Source organism: Coturnix japonica, chromosome 2 (assembly GCF_054131305.1).
Source record: "Coturnix japonica strain WE chromosome 2, WE-NBRP24, whole genome shotgun sequence".
NCBI lineage: Eukaryota > Metazoa > Chordata > Aves > Galliformes > Phasianidae > Coturnix > Coturnix japonica.
In genome coordinates, this window is record NC_140664.1 from 116700791 (window position 1) to 116721736 (window position 20946).

The 20946-nt window shown below is 37.6% G+C and overlaps 1 protein-coding gene across 16 annotated transcripts in view; it reads left to right on the forward strand.

Annotated features, from left to right (window-relative positions):
- Window positions 1–20946, forward strand: part of ICA1 (islet cell autoantigen 1) — a 66651-nt gene that overhangs the window by 41961 nt on the left and 3744 nt on the right. For 7 of the 16 annotated variants that reach the window (XM_015853584.2, XM_085538578.1, XM_085538580.1 and 4 more), the window contains 7 exons: window positions 1094–1219; window positions 1417–1515; window positions 7542–7633; window positions 8730–8779; window positions 11371–11433; window positions 11538–11579; window positions 15790–16062. In XM_015853584.2, coding sequence (XP_015709070.2) covers window positions 1094–1219; window positions 1417–1515; window positions 7542–7633; window positions 8730–8779; window positions 11371–11433; window positions 11538–11579; window positions 15790–16062 — 745 coding nt within the window. Of the gene's footprint in view, window positions 1–1093; window positions 1220–1416; window positions 1516–7541; window positions 7634–8729; window positions 8780–11370; window positions 11434–11537; window positions 11580–14025; window positions 15297–15789; window positions 16063–20946 lie in introns of those variants that run through there. The other 9 variants (XM_085538583.1, XM_085538581.1, XM_085538582.1 and 6 more) reach the window with 5 other exon arrangements.

Consider the following 20946-nt stretch of genomic DNA (forward strand, 5'->3'; position numbering starts at 1 on the left):
CTGATTTGGACATGTGATGAATTTGGGCACTGATCTTTTGCTTTTTTCTGCCTAGTTGGAAGTATATTACTATAAGTGAGGTAGGATGATAGATATTGTAACCCTAACATTTCAGACTGCATCATGAGGTGTGTCTTTGATCTTACCATAAAAGAACCACAGATTCTTGTTGCAGGTTCAGGATTCACTTCTGAAGACCAGAAATGTGCAAGTTTGTCAGATCTTGTTTTAACTGAGTCTCTGTATTCTGACCAAAATAAGTTTCCTCTCTGAATTAGGCAAGTAAAGAAAAGGAAATGTATTTAATTTAAGTGTGGTTTTGCTTCACTATGAAGGTTTTTGTGGGTAAACATTGTAACTGTGAAAGAGTGATAGGAAAATCATGTTTTCTTTCTGGACAATTTTGTATTTCCTTGGGCAAAAATTAGGTTGTGTAAATATTTTGTTGTATACAAATTTCTCTGTGAAAAATTGTCATTAAAATAAGATACCTTGTGCACAAAATGCCTTCAAGTTTCTGTTTGATACCTGATGAGAATACTGCTATTGTCATCAGATGTGTGTGGCTTGTTTAACAGAGTGTCTTGTATATACGTAACTAGCTGTAGAAGAATCTGTAAAACTGAAATTCTTTCAAACAGAAGTTGTTTCTATGAAAGGAGGTCTTGGTATTCTCTTTATAGCAACAAATGGGAAAAGTGCTTCTACTAAAATGAGAACTTTGACAGGATAACTTTTTGTAGCAGTTCAGAGTTACTGAGGTGCTGTATTATCAGCAAAAGTTTCCATATGACTTTAAAGTTTATCTGTATAATTGGTTTCCTACAACAGGTACATGGAGATGTCCTTGTGTGTTATGCAGTAAACTTCAGAATTGTTATTTTAGCATGTCAGCTTGCTCTAATGCATTTTCAGTTGGATGGATTATGTTAATAATTCTATATGAAATTTTAGTTGAGTCTGTTCAGTTTTCTGATTTCTATTTTCTGACATTTCTGGTTTTCTAAGTTCTGGTAGTTTCCTCCTTCACAAAATTGGGGTAGAAAAATGAAGACAAAACTCACTACATAAATAATTCTTCCTTTGTTTGAAGGTTCAAGCTCAAGTGCGGCATGCTAAACTCAACTTTGACAAACTGAAGACTGATGTCTGTCAAAAAGTTGACCTTTTGGGAGCAAGCAGATGCAACCTTCTTTCTCATGTATTAACAACATACCAGGTATCGCAAAAACCCAACCTGTTAACCTCCAAAATAAAGATTTCCTGTTAATATATGTTTTCCTACGAGGTTTCCATGGCATTATTCAAATATGAGAATATATTACTAATACTGAAGTGAAGATGTAAACTTTGTGTGAAAAACGGATTCATGTTTAAGATAACACTGCACTGAAATTTTACCCCTTGGCCTTACAGACAACACTTCTACATTTTTGGGAAAAAACTTCGCACACAATGGCAGCTATCCATGAAAGTTTCAAAGGTTATCAGCCATATGAATTCACTATGCTAAAGGTAAGGAATATATAGGCATATTTGTCTTCCCATTAGTAACAAATAGCAGACCATAGAATGATATTGAAAACATTTGTGTTTTGTTGGATCATGGAATGGCTTAGGTTGGAGGGAACCTTAAGGTCATCTAGTTCTAACTCCCCTGCCATGGGCAGGGTTGCCAGCCACTAGAACAGGCTGTCCAGGATCCCATCCAACCTGACCTTGAATGCTTCCAGTAATGGGGCATCCATAACCTCACTGAGCAACCTGTTGTAGTGGTTAAACAGGTTAAACAAGTTGAACAATCCCAGCTCCCTCAGCGTATCTTCACAGGGGAGATGCACCAGTCCTTTGGTCACCTTTGTGGCCTTCCTCTGGACCTGCTCCAACAGCTTCACATTCTTAATGTACTCCATATGGGGCCTCGCACTTGGCCTTGTTAAACCTGATTAGATTCTTGTGTGCCCACTTTTTGAGCATGTCCAGATCCCTGTGGTTGGCATCCCTCTTTTATGTTGTGTCAGCTGCATCACCCATGTTGGTGTCATCTGCAAACTTGTTGAGGTTACACTCAATCCCATTGTCTATGTTGTTGATAAAGACATTGAAGAGCACCAGTTCCAAGATGAACCCCTGATGAAGACAGCTTGTGATCAGTTTTCACCTGGATGTAGATTGATTACAACCATCTGGCTGTGACCAGATAGTAGAAACTATGAACCTATAGTTCCCCAGGTCTTTTTTTTCTCCCTTTCTTGAACATGGGAATGATGTTTCCATTTTTCCAGTCCTTGGGGGCTTTGCTTGACATCCACTGCTTTTCATATAAGATGGAGAGTGGCTTGGCATCCACATCAGCCAATTCCTTCAGAACCCTGGGATGCATGTTGTCTGGCCCCATAAACATTCATCATTCTTGAGACTGTCTCAGACTTACTCTTCTCTTACATTCTAGAGCATGAAATCATGTGGTAAAGGGTGAGATAATTTTAAATGCTCGTTTTCTTCTGAACTACCTCCTGTGAATGACTTCAACATACTCTAAATCTGAAATTAAGTTAGGAGTCTGTGATGGAGGAATAAAATCTATATTGTCTGCACGCATAACAAGCACTCAGTGGAACAGAAAATAACTATAAAAGTGATTGTAGTATGTTTGAGGTGCAGCCCTAAGTTTGTTAATGAGAATCATAACCGTTTTTATTGCTGGCCTCCTGCTCTGAAAATATGTGATTTCCTGTTTTTGCAGTTACATATATGCTGAAATGTAATGGTAATCAGAGGTTAGTTTTATATTACAGTTTCATTCTTGCAGAAGACAGCTGCTTGGGGATAAGACTATGCTGTTGCCTTATAATATCAGTTCTTTATTTCTTGTGGTCTCTAGGGTGTGGGATTGTTTCTTGTGAAGTATAATTAGTGGCTGTAGGTGATCAAGAATAAGTGCAGTTTCTAATGAGTAATCTTCTGGTGTAGAAGTTTACTTGAGGATGTTGTATCTGCTGTTCACTTTAAGCACTGAAAACATACAATTGGAATATATAATTGTTTAAAATATACATAGGATATTTTAATGTGGCCATTTCTACATGTTTAGTTGAGAGTTGTCTCTTAGAATATTTTTCATTGTCTTGATTCTCAGAAGGGATATTTTCTAAGGGAAAATATTCAATTTGGTGCTTCCAAATCATAGTTCTGATAGCGGCACTTTAATGCTACTCATACTTCATTTAGAAGTAGCTCTTCTGAATTAAACTGAACATACATATGTGGAGGATCAGCATTTTGCTTCAAAACAAGAATTTAAGGGAACAGTGTTACTATTTGACTTAGATGTGTTTTGTCTTACTGAAAAATTAGAAGGTGCCGCTTAATGGAAAAAATGGAAAATTACTGTTTGCATTTTGTAGTATAAGCGTACTAGATTTACCTCAGGAAAGAGATTCTTAAGTGGCTCTCAGGGTTGTTTCTGGAAAGAAAACATTGTCTTTAGAGATGGCTGCCAAACTCCCTTAATGAAAAGCAGCCCATTTGTTTTCTTTGCTTCAGGGTATATGCTGAGAGTAGTATAACTCTGCTATTGCAGCTGTATTTCCTAACTGTTGATTTTATGCTTGATGAAAGATTATTATTAATGTGCTAACAAACCTATGTATCGTGATGTAAAAATATCCATTACTGTAATATTAAAGATGATGGGCTGCTGCTTTGGTAATACTCTGAAAGTTTCATTGTCTTTAAATTACTACATATCAAATGTATTCAAATTTATTTCAGGGGCTGCTTTTCATAAACGATGCCTCTTCCAAATTTCTGTCACTGTTTATTTGCCTTAGTTACTTAATTAGTATTTGATCAGATTTTTTACATTTCAGTACTATAATGCTAAACTTTCTGAAGACTTCATATGAGTCCAGAAACAGTGCTAGCCGTCGTAAGGGACTCAAGAGGCCTAAATCTCAGTGCATCCATTTATTTTGGGTGCAAAATGGACTGCTGCTGCGTCTGCTGCTTATATGGTTTGGAGAACCAAGCCCAAGTAGCTACTTTAATACTATTACCTTCTGCTGACCTTTGCTGTTGTTTCATTTCCATTTGCTGCACTATGACTTTATTCCCTAGGCAAGACTGTGTATAATTTTGTATCTCCAGGTGCTTTTTTCTTCTTCACGAACCTCTTTGAGGAAATTCTAAAGCCGCTTTGCTTTCCTCCTTCCTTTCTGTCTTCCTTCCAAATGAAGCATATTCAAGTATTTGTCTCTTCAATGGTGTTGTGCTTCTCCATATGTTGTTACAAGGACATGGGATGTCTCCCTTGCTCCTGGAGCTGCCCTTAGCTATGTTACATTGATTCTTTCTTATAGCGAAGAATCAGAATATCCCAAGTAGGAGGGGACCCAGAGGACCATCAAGTTCAACTCCTGGCTCCACACAGGGCCACCCAAAATTCAAACCCTGAGTCTGAAAGCATTGTTCAAATGCTCCTTGAACTCGGGAAACTTTGGACTATGACCATGGGAACCCTTGGGCAGCCGGTTCCATGCCCACCACTCTCTGGTGCAGAACCTGACCCCCAGCTGCTCTTCCCTGGACACAGCTCCATGCTGTTCCCTTGGGCCCTGTCACTGTCACAGGGCAGAGCTCAGTTCTGTCTCTCTACTCCCTCTGAGAAGCTACAACCACCATCAGACTCCTCTTCTCTGGGCTGAGCAAACCCAAGGACTTCAGCCAGTCGTCATACACCTTCCCCTCTAGATTCTTCCCCATTTTTGTTACCCTCATTTGGATGTTCTCTAATAGTTTTATGTCCTTCTGGTTTTGTGGTGCCCAAAACTGCATGCAGCACTTGAGGTGAGGCTGCACTGAAGCAGGAGTGTCTAAGTTGTTCAGGTCACTTGGGAGGAACTGTAGGCAAACTGAGTGCATTGCCAACACTCCAGTAATTTAAATAGAGGACAGGTTTTGCATGGAGTCTAGGTCATTTTGGCTGGACTTGAAAGAAACCCAAATCGAGGTAAAGTAGTTTTGTAAGTGAGAGGCAGTCAGCCTAGGAGCAGTGTTTTAACTGGAATCCAGATTAACTTGGCAGTGCAGAAATCCTGTGGATAGCTGGGATATTTATGTGAGTAATGGTAGCTAGCAAAGTATTTTTGGGTGACTTTTGATTATAGAGACAGGGAGTAGGCACAATGAGTGGCCCTACAAGTGTGTACAATCTTACCAATTTTTATAAAAGAGAATTAATGAAACTAGGAAGAAAGCTTTTCAGGCATGAGACACTCAGCCATGTATTTGTGTGGCTCACAAAGTCCATTTGAGTTCTCACAAGCGTCCAGACAGGTTTTGTGAAGTTAGACATCTGTTTCTTCTCAGCCAATGAAGTCAGTGACGTTTCATACACCAAGCTGAATGAAGCATGCTTCCTTTTGTCCACATTCAGACTGTGTCTTTATAGACTTGTTTAATCATTTTACTTCCTAAGTGATGGGAGTGCTTCCCTTCTTCAGACATAACCTAAAACGATTAACAGAATGTCACAGTGCCATTTGTATGCATGTTTACAATAGTTACACATTACTGTGCATTCATGTTCAGAAGACAGTTTGCAGTAGCTTTTAGCACTCATTTTTATTCTGTATTTATTCTCTATTTTTTATCATTTTAGAAATATACCTCAGTTCATAGTGCACATTAAAATGTGGAGTGGAGGGAGATAGGGGAAAGGATATTAGTTTAACTATTTGCTGCTAGAATTGATGGAAATATTGCCTAAATGTAAAAACGATTAGTTACATGCTCGTTTTAAAATGTGGCTGCTGATTTTCAGCAATGTTTTGTTGTAATTTCCATTTAAACTGAAGCTATATTTCAGAGCTGTATTTATTATTCTAATACAGGAAAATAGTGACTCGGAATATTATCATTCTGTTTCCTTCCTAAGGTACTTGTGAACTCAATTTCTATATACTGTTTCCGTGGTTTGATCACAGTCTTTTAAAAATGGATTTCCTGAAACACTCTTAAACAATGAAGGAAGCATTATGATACAGTTTCATTAGGAAGGATGGCAATTTCTCCATAAAAAAGAAGTAAAACCTTTCATTGGTGGATATGCAAAAGATTTTACTTCTGATAACTCTCTAGGTTGTATAATTAGGCAGTAGATAAGTAGCCCTGTTTGTTATTCTAAACCATAACATCCTGCTGGGGGTAGGCTCTGTGCTGCTATGCTTGGCCACAGAGCACCACACACCATTGCAGCTTCACCTCCTGAGTGCAGTGAACTTTATGGTCTATGTGAAGATGTCTAAGATGCTTCAGGTGCCAGTAGCAGTGCTGTCTTTCTTTGCACAGCAGTTCTGTGCATATTGTTTTGTTTTTGAATTCAGGTCCTCTCAGGATCAAGTAAATAATCCCCACCAATTTTAATAGTACAGGAGGTACAATCTAGCCAGCACCTGGGTTGCAAACACAGCTAAAGGGTAACATAAACTTTCATCTAGCTGAGGTGGCTCGTATCTGTTTTTCAGAATCCAGGAAGTACACTTATAAGTGGTTTTGATTTTGCACGGTTATAGTGTTGGAAAAATACAACAACCATAGAGTACGGTACCTTTCTTTAAGGCCTCTGGTTATTGATGCAGCCTTTGTGATCCCTTGTTCAACATACGATGTCTGCAATGCTCTAGATGCGTGTGGCAAATTAATCTGTGGTTCTAGGTAGAAGTATTAATACACAGAGGGAAAAAAATCCAACTGCAGTATCCAACAAGTCCATTAGTTTGGTTTCTAAAACAGAAGTATAAATATGCTTGTACACACAAGTGCTAGCAGAAACAGAAACTGGAATGCCCCTTCTAGTGACTGACACATTCTGGTTAACAGGGCAGTGCAAACAAGACCTATGGCCTGTGGGAATATTTTTCTCATAGCAGGTGGGCTGGGGGCAGTAACCTTTATTCCCTAGGTGAGTTGGACTTAGTGGACATGTTAAATACTATCTTCATTTAAGTTTTCATAAGCAACCCTGATTAATGGACAAGATTGATTACAGGGACAACTAGCAGTATATTTATCAGTTCTGTAATTTCAGTGAGCATACAGTGCTTCATATCTTGGCTTGTTCGTGCACCCAACTTTTGCATACAAAAGTACTGGTCATGAAACTGCTGTTATCTTATAGCATGGTCTTTCACATTGTAAGGGGGTAAGTAGGCTGTGTAATATCACACTCGGCCTCTTACCCAACGATCTGAGATTTAAACTCTTGCTTTCAGGTTCAGAGTATGAGGGGTACCTTCCTATTTCACTGCAGTTCCTCAGGTCCAGTGAATAGTTGGGTCAGGAAAAAAAGAGAATAAAGAAGCAGTATGAGAAGCAAATAGACTTAAAAAGTGAATCTATTTGTTCTATTTGTATCAGATGTATTTTTGACACTAAATTATGTAGTCTTCATAGTCTTGTTTGGCCTTACATGACACACCTTTGCTTTCCTGAATCTTTTTTTCTTCTCTCTCTTCATTTACGTAATGAATATAATGTAGAGTTTGCAAGATCCTGTGAATAAACTAAGAGAAAGAGCAGAAAAGGAGGACCTGCAAACTGAGAGCACCGAATCAGAAGATCAGCAGAGTCAGTAAGTCATATATACCATACCTCAATAAGTATCACTATCCATGTATAACCTGCTTTCTAGTTATAGAAGCCTCCAAACATTTAAAATTGGTAATATAGATGCAGTTAATTTGATCACATCAGCAACAAAGTAAGCTTAATGCAAGCTTAAAATGCTGTATTGTGTGTATGAAAATTAATAAACCTTAAGAGGAAATAAAGAGCTTGGAAAAGATCCATTAAACCTTATATGTTTCTCATCTTTCTTAGCCATATCTTTATTTTTCAGCTTTTGCTTCATTTTTTTCTTTAGTAAAAAATGGTAAGCAGCATCATATGAGATATGTGAGCATTCTGTTTCTCCCTTCAGCAGCATCTCCTTTCACCTGGGAATAGGATATGGATTCCTGATTGCTTTGAGCAGCAATTAGTTTTTGTAATGTATACAGCATTGGTTAGTAATCCAATGAAGCAGGAGGTACTTAGTAAAAAGTGCATTTAAGTGTGCTGATGCTATCAAGGTTTGGGTTACCTGTAGCTCTGAGGTGAGAGAGACTTATGAATGGGCTGCTATAGAGACATAAGAACAGGAGAATGAGATGTGATCCCTCCCCTACGGGACCATCAGGATTCAGTTGCGAGGAGATGCTGTGTTGATATAATCCTGCTGCCACCTGTTGTTTTGACTGTCCATGGTTAAGTGAAGCACCCAGCTAAGGATCAGTTGTCAAAAAGCAGAGAACAGCTTGAGTGATAATTAGTGGATTTTGCTAGGCTATTTATAATAAAAGTTATTTTACTTGTTTAGATTCATGTCCACTGCCCAAAACAGAATACTCTATGCTTTCATCACAAGTATTTTCTTAGGTGAAGAATGAAAAGGTGGCAGGTTCTGACAGTTGGTCTTCAATCTTATTTTGATTTTCAACAGACTTCTTCCAATACAAGAATAAAATTCAGCAATAAACCAACTTATACAGCATAAGCAGGAGTCCATCTGAATTACTGTTTATTTGTTATCATTATGATTCTGTAATGATGTGACCAAAAAGACAGTAATACATTTGCTATCCCTAGAGTTTTTTTCTTAATGTTGTTTCTTACTCTTTCAAATTAAGGTTGATTTCCTTAGATGAAGAGAGCCATACCAAGGAACCAGACTATTCAGGTATTTTATTTCATGTGTTCACAACTTCATAAATGCAGTATATGTTGTTTTCTTTTTTGTTTGTTTAATTATGTTTAGGTTCAATAAGCAAATCCCTACAAATGCATAAAACTTAATGCCAGGAAGATCTGTTAAACATAATGTCTTATGTATTGTATCCCACTGCATTACACTCAGTTACTTGCAGACAGGTCAAATAGATTGCTTTCCAAAGCATAATTCATACGCTGAGCACATCCTTGAGGAGAGGATTTACTGATCTGTAGAAGTCACGACAGGGAAACCATGCCACATAGCGTGCTAGTTTATTCCAGTGATTAAACATCCACTGTGTTAATAACTTCGTGAATTCAGTGGAACTTATAGGTGAAAGCTGGGCAAAGTCATATTCAACTTCTGCCAGTGACTTGATATGTGATTGTTACCCAGTGACACACAGTGAAAGAATGGAAGGCGATGGAGGGAAATGACAGAAAGTGAAAATGTGGTTAGGTATTAGGAAGAGTGTTCTCTGCAAGGGTGGTGAAGTGTTGGAATCAGTCCTCACAGAAACTGTGAAATCATCATTCTTGGAGATGTTTGAGGCACGTCCCTGGGAAGCCTGGTCCAACTTTGTAGCTGGCTCTACTCTAAGGAGTGGCTCACAAGATGACACCCAGATGTCCATCCAACCTAAGTTATTCTATTCTGTGACTTTAAAGTGTATCTTTGTGTACTAATTTAATGGAGAATCTTCCTGTTTGTATCCTCCTCATGATGTGCTAAACATACTGATAGCTGTAATACATCTTCTCTAGTCCATTAGTTTTGAAGTTTTTGTTTCCATTCCCTTGTCCACCGTCACTTTTAATATTTGAGCAGTATTATTGTACAAGACATTTCTGATATTGTTTTCACCAATAGTGTTTCTAGAAGGTAAAATTCCTGTTTCTACTCATTGCCTTCTTTTTTTTTCCATTTCCAGGAATATCTATTTTTTCAGGCACGTCAAGTTAGAAGCTCATCTTTAATTTTTTCTTTTTCTTGTTTACGAAAGCATAGTTCATTTTCGTCACAGATTTCCAGGACTCATTCTTCCATTCTGAAGCATGGCTTATATTCTTTATTCCTGGAGATATATCTTAGGAATTAGTGGTATTAAATTCTCCAGCTTGACTGTAGTAACTGAGTGACTGGCCTGAATGATCGCCTCTAACAGTCTGGAAATTGTTTGCACTTTTTTTTTTTCAAGAGGGATTCTGTGTTTACTTCCAGATGGCTGCTAAAGCCATTGAAAAGCAATGAATATAACACTAAACCTTGCAGATCTAAACTGGAAACACTTCTACTTTGCAATTATTTTTGCCAACAACTTCTTTTGACATCTGTTAGTTGTCATGTTTCTAATCCATTCAATATGTTTCTTATAGGTATTACGCAGTGCTAACTTTCTAGCTGGAAGATTGCATAGTGGAAAGTCTACTTGTTTCTAAACAAATTTCCTTACTAAAAAAGGCTCATGGTTTTATCAAATAATTGAATTAGTTGGTTTTGTTGCTATTGTTTTGGTTTGATCTCTGCTTTTTGTTTTCAAACTGAGCACATTTTCCATAAAGCTACATTTTATTACAGGAGCACTTGTACTCCTGTTCTTTTACCTAGGAGTAATGATGATCTACCAGCCCATAGTTACCTACAATTATTTGAATCACTGTGTTAGTTATTCTTTTTTTGTCTGTGAGTTTTCTTTAATTGTGGCGCCACATCAGGACAATTTTTTGGCATTTAGAAGTTTCAACCATTTTTCAGTTAAGCAATCGGATACTTATTTTACCAGATATTTTAATATTTTTGAATATAAGAACCTGACTTTAAAGTATTTTCTTAGCAGGCATTGCCTAGAATTGTTCTCACTTGCTGAAATATTTGACAGCTCATAAGTATTATCCACAATATAAATACCTTGTTGTGTCTCTTTCTTCTTCAGCTCTAGAAGGAAATGAAGTATTTTGGAATACTTCTGCTAAATTTTTCCTCTTCATATACTAGAAAGTGTCTGGCATTGTTAAGACTGTTTTGTTTTTTAAAGTATATCTGTATATTCTAAAAAAATAGACAATGTGCCACTAGTGATGGAACTGTTTCTTCACAGCTCTCCTCATCAATTGCTTCCACTTCTTAACTTCCAGTTTGTATAATGGACTGATACGTAGTCAAGAGAAGCAGTTTAAGGAGTTATGAAATACTGAATACTTTTGTTCTCTCTTCTGCCCAGTGGAAGTACAGACTTATTAAAAATTCATCTCTGCTTCTGGAAGGAAGTGGACATCTGTTCAGTTCTTGGGGTTGCCTCATTTGGTTGCACGTTGCCTGGAGATGGGCTTGTGCAGCAGGTGGTGATGGAGAGGAAGATTTCGCCTTATTATTCAAAAATTTTACTTGTTTAAAAATGCTCAGATCTTGGGTCTTTTACCCATTGTGACCAGGTTAATTTTGAGCATGAGTAAGAAATGTTGCATGTTGAATGTAGTGACATTATCAACATGTTCTCGTTCCATCAATACCATCAAGTGCTGAGTGTGATTTGATGTGTTTATGTATCTTGATCACAGCTCATGATGGCAAGGATACCCTGTCCAAGTTACAAGGAAATTGTAACCACAAGCAGAACTCAGGTGAGGTGTCTTAAGAAACTACATCTAGATGTATACAGCGTGATTGTCAGTGTACTGCAAGTCTCCTATTACTTTTAATTTTTTTCTTCCTTTTTTGTTCTTAGGTGCTGTAGATGACCTATTAGACCTGCAACCTGAAAAAAATGGTATGAAACATTTGTGCATATTTGTTTCATTTTCTTTTCAATTATAGGTACCATTTATAATTTTAATCTTAGTTGTTTATCACTTTCATAATCTGAAAGGTTGATATGTTTCTTAATGGAATTATTCAGTTGCAGTGTTTAAACAGCATTAAAGGAAGTTCAACTTCATAACCATGCAGAGGCACTGTACTTGATGTAAGAATATAAAACACACCCTTACTGGGGATAAAAGGTTCCAACAGGTGATTCAAGGTTATATTGGATTGGTTGTATTAATTGGTTTGCTCTATTGAAGCAGGCTGCATTATGAACCTTACCTCTCCTATAACTTCTTGCAGTTTCTGCATTAAAAAGGGTGGCCAGCAGGGAGAGGGAGGTGGCTGTCCTCCTGTACTTGGCTCTTATGAGGCCCATGTGGAGTACTGCATCCAGGCCTGGGGCCCCCAGTATGAGAAAGATGCGGAGCTCTTTGAACGGCTCCAGAGGAGGGCCACTGAGAGGATCACAGGGCTGGAGCACCTCTGCTATGAAGAAAGGTTGAAGGAACTGGGCTTGTTTTGCTTGGAGAAGAGAAGGTTCCAGGGAGATCTCATTGTGGCCTTCCAGTACTTGAAGGGAGCATATAAACAGGAGGGGGAACAGCTGTTTACAAGGGTGGATAGTGGAATAGGACAATGGGGAATGGTTTTAAACTGAGACAGGGAGGTTTAGGTTAGATATTAGGAAAAGGTTTTTCACCCAGAGGGTGGTGACGCACTGGAACAGGTTGCCCAAGGAGGTTGTGGATGCCCCATCCCTGCAGGCATTCAAGGTCAGGCTGGATGTGGCTCTGGGCAGCCTGGTCTGGTGGTTGCTGACCCTGCATGTAGCAGAGGGATTGGAACTAGATGATTTTCAAGATCATTTTCAACCCAGGTCATTCTGCGATTCTGTGAGTCTATGAGCCCTTCACTTAGCAACACAATAGTAACCACTACTTTTATATCAAAATTAGAGAAATTAAAAACAAAATATTTAATTCTTTTAGAAAACATTTAAGAACTAGTAACTTCTTTCAGCCCCATAGTTAATTAAATCTGCTGTGTTGTTCTCAGATATTCATGAGAATTAAGACGTTAATTCCAGGTTCTATTCCTGTCCTTACACTTTTGTTAGGTTAGCAGCAGCTCAAGGAGATATGCTGTTCTTTTCCAAAGGGTGCTGTTTTACTTGCCAGAAGTTTTATATTGAATTCTCATGTGCAGTAAGAATTTAGCATGTAGTTTCTTCATTTGCTCTTCATTTGTTCATCTGAAAAGAATGAGTAAAAACAACTTTAACAACAAGATAAAAATAATGTGTCAGTTCAGAAAGCAACCAAAGAGCCAAAGAAAAAATCTCGTTGTGGTGTTCAGTCAGTCAGCCTGAGAGTTTTATTTGGGCTACTTGAGGCACTGCCTTCGTGATGGGTAAGGAACAGCAGGTCTGCAAACACTTTGACGTTGGTTTGCCATGGGCAGTCTCTTGTCCTGTGGGGAAATTACATCTTAACCTAGGCAGAAATACTGAAAGTTTCCTTGGCTGCCTCTGCAGATTGCAGTCCTAATCTGTGAACTGATAGGTAGTGATGACTTATTTTCTGTGGTTAAAAACTAAAAACTTAGTATGTGGCCTTTTTTTTACTCCTGGTTTTTCTCCTGAATCATACGTTCTTCAGCCTTCAGATATAGATAATGCATACAGTTATTGTTCATACAAGTTTAGTCACGTCAGTTAAGTGCCTGTTTTTTTTTTAGCAGTTGTGGAGCAGCTTCATCTGATAAAGATGTTTATGTTAACGTTAGCTACCTACCCAAATTTTACATACACGCTAGATTTAGACTAATTAGTATTTTGCTATTTTAACTACACTAGTAAAACTAGAGGTACACTTTTGTGTGTGATTTGGAAGCTAGTCTTTATCCTGTATTTCAAGTCACATATAATTATAAGCATTTTTAATTTCTCTTCCTAATTATTTATTTATTTTTTAATAACAGCAAAATGAGGCATGTTTGCAAAGGATTATGAGTATTGCTAGATGCTTGTTCAAACAAACACAGAAAAGAACTTTGTGACATTGGGTTTTTTAGTGTTTTCCTGGAAAATTGTGTTGTTTTTTTTCATGGGTATTTTTAAGATTAAGGGCAGAATGTGAAGGTGAAGAAGGAGTTTCAACTGTGAAAACGGACAGTGAAAACAGAGAAATGGGAAAAGAAATAATAGAAGCTTTATAGGTGAGGTGAGAAAGTCCATTTAGTTCTAGTAATCTAGCACAGATCCTGCATGAGTAATATCTTGATAAGCAAGACTATTTTCAAGATAACCATTATTGCGAACAAGTAGAGCTTTACTGCTGTTTACTTGAGGTAGCTTCAGCATAGGCATCACCCTATCATCCCCTACTCTGTCTGCATTCTCTCCCCAGGAAAACCAGAAAGACTGCTGAGATAAGAAATTTGTCACTCTTCTGATTTCTCCTGGTTATGTGAAGTACTGCAAGATTCAAGTGCTCCTGCAGTGTAAAGCTGTATGTTTTACTTTCTCTCCCAGTAGAAATGGTACTTCTGCAATGGGGTACCCAAATGAAGCAGTTTTTTCCCCTAAGCTGTGTTGCTGCCAAATTTTTGTAGCATATTTTGTAAACATTATTTGTGATTAGTGTTGGTAGTATACTGTTTTTAATGATACCTTCTTTGAGTCTCCCTCTGCAAGCCTTCCAAGTTCATGAAGGAGCCTACTGAAAGCAGATTTGAGATGGTGCCATCCAGTAGAAATCACAGTTCTTACACATCTTTGAAACAGCAAGCATCTTTTCCCTATGTAAGAATGTACCCTTGCTGCTTGATCTGACATAGATTCGGGGGAATTGTAGGTGCTTGGAGAACGTTAACATTCTTTGTTATTTATCTCAAGATTGGAAAGCACCTCAATATTAATGAGAACAAGTTGTTTTCTATGGTATTTTAGTTATACTCTAGTGGGAACATTAGAATTGACTTCTTTCTAATATTTCTGTTCCAATTTTTTTTCATGTCAAGGAATATAAAATGTGAATTAGAGAGGAGCTCAGCCTCAGTGTTGACTTCAGCAATTTAAAAAACCCTTGTTTTATGTGTTGTCTTGTTTATGTTGGTGTCTATGTTGACTTATCTGCCTATTTTTAAAACAGTTGTGCTGTTTTTTTCTCCTATGACTCAACTTGAGCCATTTCATTATAGATTACTGCAGTTATTAAAAGGGAACTTTCCTGGGAAGGGAACTTGCATTTAAATCAAATGACTTGTTGCTCTGGTAGCAACCACTGTGCCACCATCAGTCTTTTATCTCAACCAGTGTTAAAAAATCGCTGCAAGCTGTATGAAACTTGGAGCGTTTAGCTGATATACCAGCAATTTGGAAAACTGAATTTATTTGTGAGCCTTACCACAAGTTTGAAATGAGCGTAGTTAAGATAAACTGATCTGGGTTTTGGTAACATAACATCAGAATTGTTAACCACCATTTTTGTCCTCCACTTGCTCCCACAGTGGAACTCTAAATGTTTCCAGGTAAAATAACACTTGGCATTCATAGATGATTCTTTCACTTTCCAAGCATTATGTAAGCTAGTGGAAAGGATTATGGTTCTTACTGGATATGAGAATTCAAAAGTTACATGATAAAACAGCACCCCGTGGAGAAGAACAGCGTATCCCTGTGAGTAATGAATAGAACATTATAAAGGCTATCTTAAGTCTGTTCTCACAGAATTCTAGAATCATCTCCCAGTTATTTTCCATTTGTATCAATCTGATTGTTTCGAGATAAAGTTTATTTAATACTTTAAAAAGTAGTTTATATAATACTTCTAAGTAGTTTCCTCCTCTATTTTTAGGTATTAGACTATGTATTGATTTTGGTGCAGTATCTAGTAGATATTTAAGCAGGCTTGTAGTATTTTTAATGGACAGCGAGTCTGAAGTGCAGTACTGTTATCTAAGGTAATCAGGAGTAATTTGTTGCATAAACTACAAGCTTAGGTGTCCAAGAGAATTAGTTCTAAAAGAGAAAATGACAAATATTCACGGAAAAAAATATCCTGTCTTAGTTAATACGTAGAAACAAGACTGAAAATCTTAAAAATGTGGCTTCCATTCATTGATTGTTTTAATACTGATTTACCTTTTCTCTCTGTTTTGTTCTGAGACAGCATCAAAAGATCAGTTTGCGAAGTCATTGGAATCAGAACCTAGTGATAAGGATGACATGGTATTATTGAATGAGATCCTCAATGCTTCCTCCTTGGAAGAGGGAGAGTTCAGTAAAGAGTGGACAGCTGTTTTTGGACAGGTTACTGATCTTGCCATGAACTCTTCAGCTGGAGATGGGGATAACACTTCAGCTGTGCCATCAACTCCATCAGGCTATTTGCCTTCTCAACTGTTAGACCAAAATATGAATGACTTGCAGTCATCTTTACATGGTAAGAGCTCATCTTGTTATGTTATCGTTTTGTTTCTGCTTTCAGGCTTCAGAATATGGCTTTCTGTTGTTTAGAAGTGTAGTGATGTTGTTTCATAGCTGCAGAAATGCTGAAGCAAAGTGTGACCTGGAAAAGAACAAACATATTTTTTTCTAGGTCTGCATTCATATTTATGAAGGAATTACTATAAAACGTGAAGTCAGAATAATTATCTTGAGTATTTTCATTATAATTCCTGAAATGTTCTGCAGGTCTTTGACACATTTTTTCTATAATAGAAAATATGTTTGGATAGGTTTTACTGTTTAAATCACGGCTGCTGTGTCTGTTTGCTAAGGGGCCAAAGAACCAAAAACAATTACAGTATTTTGTCTGGAAATACTATTTTTAAACAATGTAGTGAAAATCAGTTGCATCTATTTTCTGTATCCCACACTGCTGTCAGGTAGGGATATAGGTGAGGTAAGAGCAGAGTACTTTTTCCTAGCAACCATACTGGTGAACTTGTGTTGTAGGCTGCAAATCTGTATACTGATACAAGTAACAACTCCCTCTCTCCCCTATGTTCTATGCTATTCTCTTTCTTGAGCTTTTTAAGCAGTGAGACAGGGGAAGGAAGAAGGGTTACTAGTGGAAAACCTTCCCACTGCTTCTTTGGCCAGAGGGAGGGAGAATGGTTAACCAGAGAACAGCACCTACCTTTGTCCTCCCCACCATCTCTAGCTGCCAGCCTAGATTTCTGTGTAGGGCAGTGAAAACTAGAGGAGCTCATGCTGCTTTGGGCCCTGTCCCAACAGTGATGTTCATCTCCTTTGGAGAAGAGTGCTGTAGGAAGACTAGTAGATTGGTTTCATCCTGAAGACTGCTTCTGGGAACCTGGGAAACTTGTGTAATCATGTAGGATGTCATTGTGCCATTTTGGCAAGAATAAGAAAGTCAAAGTTACCTGGTAATTAATTCAGTTACTTTTCCTTCCTCCCGGCACAAGCAAGATACTTTGGTTCACTGACTTCAACACTTAGATGGGAACTGAGCAAATGACATTTGTAATGCTGTGCAATTTTATGATGAGATATATGCATATATGAGTATGATTAATAGAGTGAAGAGGGACTGGAACAGTGTAGGAATTGACTACATAAAATAAATAGGAACATAAAAAATAATGAGGCTTGGTCACTGCATTGTCAAATGGAATAGGGACAAAAGGAACAACGAAAAACACCTTTTTTGATGCAAGGACATACACAGATTTTAAGTAAATGACTAAAAATAGCTATGTATATATTATAAGAATTGCATTTCTTGGGTTTTTGCATGTTTTTAACTGTAAATGTTTTTTCAAGGAGAAATATTATATATATATACACACACACACACACACACACACACACACACACACACATATATATATTTAAATATTCAGACAGCTGAGTATCTGTTTTGTTATTATTCCTTCCACTTGCATGCGACCGTGACATTGGCTGTCCAAGTCATGGGTGTTGCATTCAAGAAACATTAGAAACAGAAAAATAGTTCTGTCAATGTAATATCATCATGGAATCACGTGTCAGAAAAATAAAATGTGTTGATGTTTTCAAATTAATTTCCAAGATTTTGGAAGAAGATAATAGTGATTGATCTACTGGCATTTGAAAAGCCACAGATAATGGACTCAAATGATGAGATCTGATAATCATCATGTTCCTGGCTGAGTCTAGTTGTCAAGTGAAATGCATTATTTTTCTTTTTTATCTGAAGGTGAAATTGTATGCTTTTTATATCTCGTGAAATCTCATTTCTTGTGAAACTGCATTTCATTTCATGGCACTTCTTTCATATGACCTTGTCAGATCTGTGAGCAGCGACTTTTTAGAATAGAAAAATATACTAACTGCAGAATAAACGCATCTAAACAAAAATATTAGAATATATGATTTATGGATATTTTACTGAGACATTTGAGATACGTATGTACACTGTGATGTACTTCTTTCTTTCCCTAATTAATGGGATTGCTTAATAATTATTCGGTGTGAGGTGCTGCAGCAGAGCCTACATGGTGCATGCTTCCTGTGTGAATTTGGCCTTAAGACCATAAAAATTCTTAAAACTCACATGCTTAACTTTAAGCACATTAACTTTTCTATTAACTTCAGTGGGATTACTTACTTATTTTATGTTAAGCACACTCATAAATCTTTGAGGCTTTGTTTTTTCTCTGCCTTAGATCTTAATCTGTAAAACAGGCACAGTGCTATGCAGGTTGTAAACTGTTACGGTCAGGAATTCTCAGCTCTGAGTCCTCTCTGGCTGTATTTATAGACAGGATCTAGCACAATGGGACTCTGATTTGCTATGGGACTACCAAGTGCTGTTTTAAAATGTCTAAATATATATACAAATATCAAAAACAAAGCATGCTCCCAGTGAGTCTTTGATAACCCACTCTAGATACAGCTTTGCAGTTTTCTTTTTCATGTTTATGGCCATGTTTACATAGTTACCCCACTGAGAGTTCCTCTTTGTATCACCTACACATGCACATCTACTAGTTGGTAAGAAAATGTGCAGCTTACTGTTTCCATTTCTAAATTTAATTGTGGTAACTTTGTAAAGAAGCTCGCTGAAGAGCAAGCTGTTTGGTTTCCTTGCTGTCACAGCGATAACCTTTTGTCTAGTCACAGAATGAATTTGCCCTGTGAACAAGGCGAACTAAAACAAGTGTGGGGCCAGCAAATGCTGCCACACTGATACAGACTGCAGTTTGGTTTTGAAAGGCACAGGCTTTGTTCTCTGCAGCTCACCATGAGCGGATGGTGAAAACAAAATTCATGAAAGGATTTCATAAGAATGCTGTGGCAATCTTTCCCATTGCCTGCATGGATCCAGAAGTTCATAATGAAAGCATTGCCTATTTTACAGAACATTTTCAGTTGGATTTTTTTTAGGGTTAGTTTTTTTTGCATTCTAAATGGTGCTTGAGCTGCCTGTGCTGTAATGGAGAGACCCAGAGCCCAGCATCGTGTGGGCACACTGCTCACCAGGTCGCAGCTCAGAGAGTCAAATGGTCCAAGCAGCCAAGTGCCCCACAGTGTTCCACTCCGTGCTCTGCCAGGCACAATGATGCGTGCTCACATTGGTTTGTTCCTGAGCTCACAGGAGGCAGTGGAACTTGCACAGAAACTTTCCAGGCAGCACTCCCATTCATTGCTCTGAAATTATGATTTGGCCCGGTTCATTTAAGCCTCTCATTTTATCCATTGCCATCCACGACATATAAAGCACTTCCTTGCAATACATCAGCATGCAAATGAAAGCATTACGGTTTTCTATAGTTGTGTCCTCTGCCCTTCTTTTTTTTTTTTTTTTTTGTTTTGTCATATAAGCAGAGAAAGCATCTGAAAAAGTGTGTCACTCTGAAGCGTTAATGCCATACTTTTTGTTATTTGAAAGATTAAACTCTTAAAATCACATTGTCAGGAGGCACAAGCTGGCCTGTAAGCCTTTGTTGCCTTTGACTAGAACAAAAGTATGTGATCCCTCTGCATCCAGATTTTCAGGAAGTTTTAGGTTTCTCAGAGATACAAAGGATGTTTGTGACTTAAAATTCCCTTTCTGATCTATGTGATTTTTATAGAAACACTCTTCTTGCTTCCTTTTAATAACACAGCATGGGCCTTGAGCCCTTTATAGTCAACGCCAGATCAGGGTGATGAGAATAAGCTGTTAGAGGAAGGAAGGGTTTCTGTAACATAATGGCTGTTGCAGCAGCTCTCAGTATCTGACAGTGGTCTCAAAAATGGAGAAAGTAAGGGGAGGAAGGAAGACGAGAACAGATAAAGGATGTGAGAGCATGAACTTGTAGAAAAAGAGGCTGAACAAGGAAATGCTAACCATGTGTATAGATGAATATCTTGTTTCAGATACTGCAGAATTAGATATACGAGTTCCTTGAGGTGGATGGATAATTGACCGGGCAACACTTAAAGGAGGTAGCATTTAAATAAGAAAAAGAAGCAAGCTACACACATCTGTATTCTACTACTGGTGTTAGAAATATGACCTCCAGTCCTCTAAATATGATAAAGCATAAAAATTTACATACCTTAAACCAGGGACCATTTTTCCTATGTTTCCTTGCTATGCTGTCCCTAATTCATTTTGCCAGCATGGGTCATCCATCTTCAACATGTAGTTGTCATTATTATCTTGAGGTTATGAAATGTGTATATAGGAACAATAAATTGTGAATACCCAGTTAAACTTTTTTTCCACGTAGTTGCTCTCTCCCTGGTGAGAAGAATCATATAAATGAAGGATAACTAAAATATCCTCAATTAAAACCAAGGTTTAAGTTAGATGGGTTTTAAGTAGTTCTTTAAGTAGTTTTTTTAAGTAGTTCATCTAGAATTTAATTCTTCAGAGTATTTGGCAACAAGTGATTTTTCTTCAGAATTAATCATTCCATAATTCATTAAATAACCCGGAGTCTCAAAATGTGTTTGTTTCTGGAACAGTTGATGAAATAAGTCTTTGGAACTGTAAAAATAAAGGAAGATGTGAAAAATGTTTATTATACCAAATGTTTTTGCCCATGTGTAGCTGATTGTCCTCATTCTACATCTATGGCTGACTTCATTACCATACTGGCATATTAAGTGTGATTGGATAAAAGACGCATAAAAGCCTAATCCTCCTTTAGCTAGGTTAAAGGTGTGAAAACTGTACAGTTCCTTGAAACTGGAGATGAAGAGGCTGATCCACAGATGCTCTCTTCTTAAGGATGTTGTTTATCTGCAGAATCTGACTGCTGATTTCTCATATATGGGGAAAGATACAAAAGGCCGTAACCAAAACAATACTGTGCTCTATCACCTGCTG